The following is a 6,990-nucleotide window of genomic DNA, read 5'->3' on the forward strand; positions in this document are numbered from 1 at the left end:
GACATGCAGAACAATCACCATAAGGAACATCTCTATAAGATTCTTGTAATAGGCGACTTGGGGGTTGGGAAGACGAGCATCATCAAGCGCTATGTTCATCACAACTTCAGCCCCAACTACCGCGCCACCATCGGCGTGGACTTCGCCCTCAAAGTGCTCAACTGGGACCAGGAGACGGTGCGCCTCCAACTGTGGGACATCGCAGGTAAACGAGACCCAGAACTTCCTTATGTCACTGAAACGTTTCAGGACTAATTAATAGTATGTTACCCCCATAAAGAAGATGGATGGTTTGGTTTGGACTGAAATGCATGAGTAAAAGTGTTTGGCCTGTATAATTGGTCACATACTTAAAGTATGCTGCTACTATGTTTGGTAAAGCAAAAACTTTTTGCTTCAAGTAAGAATGTCTTTCAGCTCAGATGATCTATCCGGTAGATAGAATAGAGGTAGATAGAGGTTATACGAATATTTGAATGACTTTTTTTTAAATATATATATATATAATATATGGGAGCCAGTATTAATTCTCTACTGATTATGTGTACATATACACACATATAGGCTATATATATATATATGATTGTATATATTTATTTGTATATATATACAAATATATATGTGGTATATATATGTATTAATATATAAATATATATGTTTATATACATATTTGTATATTTATCTATGTGTATACACATGTATGTGTGTATCTATCTCTAATCTCTCATTTATACACACACACACACACACACACACACACACACACACATAGGCCGCCATTCTCCTGACGTACACATCACCCTTTTAATTGCCATCATAAGAGATGAAATTAAAATGACTCATAGAGGTGGACAACAAGTCTTGATATTTATATATATATATATATATATATATATATATATATATACAGAGGTAGAGAGAGAGACTAGCAAACTAGTATTTTTGCCTGTTCTCTTTTAAAAACGTGGTGAATAATGAGGGGATAATACTATGGGTTACTATTCCATACATAATGATGCTGTAAAGTGCCTACAGGCCACAGTATTTTCATCTCACATGAGTGTGGGCTGGCCTTCCAAAGAATCGTCTGATCTCACTCTCTCTCTCTCTCTCTCTCTCTCTCTCTCTCTCTCTCTCTCTCTCTCTCTCTCTCTCTCTCTCTCTCTCTCTCGTGCACAGAGTCATGTGTTTCACGCTCATGTGAAGGAGATTTGTGTCCAGTACTCCTGTAGATATTTATTATTTATGTTGGACAGGATTATCTGCTTTTACTCACCATCTAGTCCTTTGCAACACTGTTTAAAAAAGGTGCCGGTTATTATTAGATTGAAATTGTATCCCTCCCAGATTAAAAAAAAAAAGATATTCAATGATTTAGACATGTTCACACACTGTGATGTCCGTCCATGTACTGGCTCTTGTGAGTTACAAAGTTGAAGAGCTCTATTACAAAAACAACAACCTTTGAATGTAGTCAAACATCAATCCCAAACAATTTCCTCTGGTTCCTGCAATTTTCTTCCATTTAGCTCTTAATGATTAGCACAGAAGCGTTGGGGGAAATAAAATCTCCACCAATGCTTATGATTCAAAGGATTATTTCCAGTTACATTTTGCACAAGCTTAATCAAACAAATAGAAGGAGTCTCTCTATCGGAGCCTCCTTCCATTTTGGGTAGAACTGTCCTTCAATTCTTCTCGACAACCTTTCATCAGATCGACTTCCCACTTGCTGTGTGTATTATTGCTGTGGACCTGAGGCAGCCCAGTGGCAAGTGAGAAGTTGTTTGTATGAGCGGTTCTCAAAAAGATACCGAAGGCCAGGCAGTCTGCCCGCTTCAACCAGACACTGCACCTTAGAACACTCTGCACGTTTACATGCAGAGTCATAATCGGGTAACTAAACGAATAAGACCTCAATAGGACTTGTAAAATGCATGTAAACACCTTTATCCGATCTACTTCGCACAAAAATCGGCACGTGAACGGACAAGTTAAATCGGATAAGAATTTCACCCAAGTCTGAATTAAAAGTACATGTTTTCCTAAATGTGGGTCATCAACGAGGTTGTAAAGTAGTAACTTCCGGCACATCTGTCAAAAACGTTTTTTTCTTCTGACGTCTTTACAATCTTTATTCATTCATTGCGGCGCGGCCGAACTGACGGGGATATTCTCTGATATTATGAATCTTAAAGACGTTGGGTTCTCAGACTCTCTGGTACTTCTACAACAAGTAAAGACTAGTGGTGGATTTCATGATTCGTTTGAATGATTCGTTTGAATGAATCAGTTTGCGTCGGTCAGTTCGCCAAGAAGAGTCGTTCGAATCGTTCGTTCATTCGTGTCGCGTTTCCGGTAGCGTTGAATCATGGTACTCAGTCACTGAATCGGTCAGACTCAGCTCCTCCCTCGTTCTCATTCAAACAAATCACGAATGCACAGTTCTCAGCTGAGTCAGTCAGACTCAGCTACTCCCTCGTTCTCATTCTCAAACGAATCACGATTGTGCAACTGTGCAAACGGTCATCAATCAACACAACATTAACTAAGTTCCTTTTAGCTGAGGAACGCTTCATGTTCGGAATCGGGATGTTGTTGCCCGTCTGGTTCTCGTGACTTCTCAGTCCTCGAGTCTTCACCGCTAAACACAGTCAGTGAACGAACAGCGACTCGCGAGTCAGGGTGACTCAGCGACTAGTGGGTGGAGCTGGGAGTCTCGGAGAACGAACGATACGAACGAGACGGGGAATCTGGTCGGTTCGTTCATGTTAAAGAGTCGTTTGTTCGAACTGATTAATTCGCAAACGAGCCATCACTAGTAAAGACTTGTAGTGTGGGTTATCTCGGCCATGGGGGAGAAGGAATTGGGGGAACGCCGTATACCAGGGGTGTCAAACTCAAATATACAGTGGGCCAAAAATGAAATCTTGGACAAAGTCGCGGGCCAATTGCATTACATTAATTGGGGACATTACATTATAACAGAGTCTGCGGGCGGAATTGCTGAAATGCGATATACCGGCGGGCCAATTCTGATAGACATTAGATATTATCTGGCGGGCCAAATTTAATTACACTGCGGGCCAGATTAGGCCCGCGGGCCTTGACTTTGACAGCTATGCCATATACGGACGGGCGGCGGAGGGGCTGCTCCGGCGGGAGAAAGATGTTTTCAGTAGACAGCTGTCAACTCACTTCGGGTCGGCGATTTATTTAAAAAGCTGGCGCAGAAGATGGAGGAAGCCGGTGTTGTGCCAATGTAGTCACCCCCTATAAGAAGTGTATCATCATCAACATGCATTCAGTACACACTACGCTTCGATTTCATGCAATGCTGAATTAAATGTACATGTCTTTCTAAATGTTGCTCATCAACAAGGTTGTAAAGTAGTAACTACGATCTTTATTTATTCATTGCGCCACGGCCGAACTGACGGGGATATTCTCTGATATTATGAAACGTGACATGGAGGAGAAAGCAATGTTTTCAGTAAACAGCTGTCAGTTCACTTCGGGTCCATATAATTTCTCCGATGCTCCATTGTTCCGACCTCTCGGTCGTATGCAGACTTCTCCGCCAGCAGGGCCAGCTCCTCCGGCTGGACTCCGCATACGACGAGAGGTCAGAACAATGGAGCGTCGGAGAAATGACATGGACCCGAATTGAACTGACAGCTGTCTACTGAAAACATCTTTGTAGAATGCTGCCTGAGTTTGTTGTTGCTGGTGATGTAAAGAGGTCAACCGGTGGCTCTATTACCACTAGTTGAAAAGGTTACAGCGCCACCTATCGTACCGGAGCATGACATGTTTCGGCCAATGAATCGGTTTACTCACCACCATGTATACTCGGACAATTGCAGTTGTCCAATTGCGGAGCATATTCAAACTATGGCTTTAATCAGATTAAGCTGTGCATGTAAACGTACTGAATGTTAGCTCCAAGGGATTTTCTTTTGGTGCAAATACAGGATGTTTTCCTGGTGGTGAGCTCTCCTCTTTCCAAGATGAGAATATGGTGTGAGACCCATATTTAGAGAATAGTAACTGATCAAAATGGACGTATGGAGAGAGAATTACGACAGGCATGTGTATGTAGTGGTCTTATAGAGCAGAGAGGGATTAGCATATAGGAACTTCTTAGATGTATAGACTTTGTGTTCTCATGTTGCTAGGGGCTAACCTGTACGGTAAGCTAGAGGGGTCATTATAAGAAACACACACACACACACACACATTGGGAAAAGAAAAGACCTCAGGGAAATGAGAAGAAGAATTCCAAGTATGTAAGCCCTGTACTGGTGGTACCAATTGCTAATCCTGGTGTGTGTGTATGTGCCCCTGTGTGTGTGTGTGTATGTGTGTGTGCCTGTGTGTGTGTGTGGGTTCCTCACCTGTCATCCAGGCCAGGAGAGGTTTGGCAACATGACCCGCGTGTACTACCGGGAGGCCATGGGAGCCTTCATCGTGTTTGACATGACAAGGCCCGCCTCCTTCGAGGCCATCACCAAATGGAAGGAGGACCTGGACTCCAAACTGATCCTGGCCAACGGTAAAAACGTGGCCACCGTGCTGTTGGCCAATAAGTGCGACCAGGGACGGGACGCCCTGACCAACAACGGGATCAAAATGGAGCAGTTCTGCCAGGAGAACGGCTTTGTGGGATGGTACGAGACCTCTGCCAAGGTGAGAGGGAGTGTGTGCACGAAAGCACGCACGCACGCAAGCACCCACGCACCCACGCACACACACACACACACACACACACACACACACACACACACACACACACACACACACAATCAATGCATGTGCATGCATGTACTTGCTATGCTACCTTCAACATGCAACTAGTGTTTAACTATGCAGGTTGCCATCAATTAATTAACAAATTATTCTCACAGCAGTCCAATTGTAAGATGCGCTACATTTACTTGTAATGGTTGTAACAAATGGGTTCAAATGGGCTGTTTAATCTCTGTGATTTCACTGATTTCTCTGAGTAGTCAGTAGAGGTGCTCAACTCTTGAGCTAAATAACGGCATGATTAGGAAAATGGACCAAAGACACATTCCTTCCCAAATCTTTCTCAGCTTACCTCAAGGGGGGGCTGTACTTTTTTGTATATGTCTATTTTTTAGCACAGGATGTGGCCCGAGGCTTTGTGATTCAGACTCACAAGAGCTGTCACAGAATATAGCCAGGACCCATCAAGGTCTATCCTTGGAGCTCATGTTTTGAGACATAGCATCATCCAAGGACTGTAGCTTTCTCCCTGTGCTTTGTTTACTGGTTGGTTCCTTCTCTTTCCATTGACTCCAGTAATATGTTAACGAGTTAACGTAGTTGACACAATTCATTTGTTTTTTATAAATCCTTGTTTGGGCCAGAAGAAGGACGTCCAGTCATTCTGTCTCATCTGTACCATCACTGCTTTTTTGTGGCATTTCTCTGTTTGCCCCTTTTACCGTTCTGTCTGTCTCTTATGCTCCTTTTCACCATAGCTCATTGCCACTGGAATTTACGGCTCTATCTTTCTTTTACAGGAAAATATCAACATAGATGAAGCAGCAAACTGCTTGGTTAAGCACATCATCACCAATGAAAATGACATGCTCCAATCAGAAGAGTCCGACACAATCTCCCCCCAATTAGAGAAGAATGGGGGCGGGACCTGTTCCTCTTGCTTTACATCTCAGTAATTTGCTTTTGAAGCAATCATCATTTCTTTTTTTTATCACAAAGTGAGGTGTGTGTGTGTGTATGTGTGTGTGTGCATGTGTGCGTGTGTGCGTGTGTGTATGTGTGGGTGTGCGTGAACGCGTGAATCACCCTTTCTGAATCACCCTGTCCTCTTTTAAGCACACATTTCTTCTCTTTTTATTTCCACAGCTCTCTCGCTAGTTTTCTTCAGTCCATGTGTGTTCCTCCATTGTCTCCATATTCCCATCCCTTTAAGGTTCCTATAAGCTTGATGTCCCTCTCCTTATCCTCCTTCCTCAGACCAATTCCCATCCAAAGAACAAAGCTATGGCCCATCCCCAACAATCCCTCAAAATGGCTCCTCATCCTACCTCATTCAAAGATTAGACCCTTCCTCTAAACGTGGTGTCACACAATCCTTTATTTAAATGTAATCATCTGCGCGTTGATCATCGACACTATGACATTTTGAACAAGGGAATCTGATGATTTCTGCATCCAATATTGTATATAGTGTTAAACCGCCTATTTTAATTATATGGATGCGATTAAATTACATTTATTTAATGAACTATTTGGCGCAACGCACACAGCCGCCTGATGACTTGTGGCAAGTCAGGCTCCCCGTAATCATCAATGGATCGACCAACACAAGCGGTGCCAAACACCACCCCCCTGAAAAATGTATGGTGTCCTATGGGCTTTTGGTGCCTGAATGCCCCACTCACTCTGACCACCATGGGGGCGGCTGTGTGTGTTGCACTCACATGTGTGCTGGAAATACTTAACAATGTGACTTCCTAACTTTGGCATGGCCTGTTTTATATATAGAATGAATATAGAGCTTATTTATCTGATATTCTCTCTGCAACTCATACCCACCATGGCAATATTGCTCAATATGTAAAATATACTTCTACTCTATAAAACAAGAAATGTTCAAACCTTTTAATTTTATTTTTATTATATTGTTTTTTGTATATCAACTTTCCATTTGTATTGCTCATATGTTGTAATATTTGTTTTAATATAATAAACAGATCATATACACATGTACATATGATATATTTAGCCCGAAGTAAAGAGTCACACACAGTGGACCAGTGGTAGACATGTTAATATTAATAAAACCATAGCTTTCTTTACAAAGTCTCTGTTTCTCATATTTTTGACTCTTTTTTACAATGAACATGTTAATAGACTGAGGTAGTTTATAGTTAGTATAGTAGTTACAATCTGCTCACCTGAACTCTCCTCACATCACAGCCTTGTTCTGCCCTACAC

General features: G+C 42.3%; 1 protein-coding gene across 1 annotated transcript; it reads left to right on the plus strand.

Moving 5' to 3' along the window:
* Positions 1 to 3: 3 nt before the first annotated feature.
* Positions 4 to 6,106, plus strand: rab38a (RAB38a, member RAS oncogene family; the record flags this gene model as incomplete). Its single annotated transcript, XM_084466815.1, has 4 exons — positions 4 to 205; positions 4,409 to 4,689; positions 5,550 to 5,701; positions 6,007 to 6,106. 4 exons carry the CDS (start codon positions 4 to 6, stop codon positions 6,104 to 6,106), a joined length of 735 nt encoding a protein of 244 aa, XP_084322941.1.
* Between the last annotated feature and the right edge of the window lie 884 nt (positions 6,107 to 6,990).

This window comes from Micromesistius poutassou (assembly GCF_964030765.1).
Source record: "Micromesistius poutassou genome assembly, chromosome: 4".
NCBI classification, from domain to species: domain Eukaryota; kingdom Metazoa; phylum Chordata; class Actinopteri; order Gadiformes; family Gadidae; genus Micromesistius; species Micromesistius poutassou.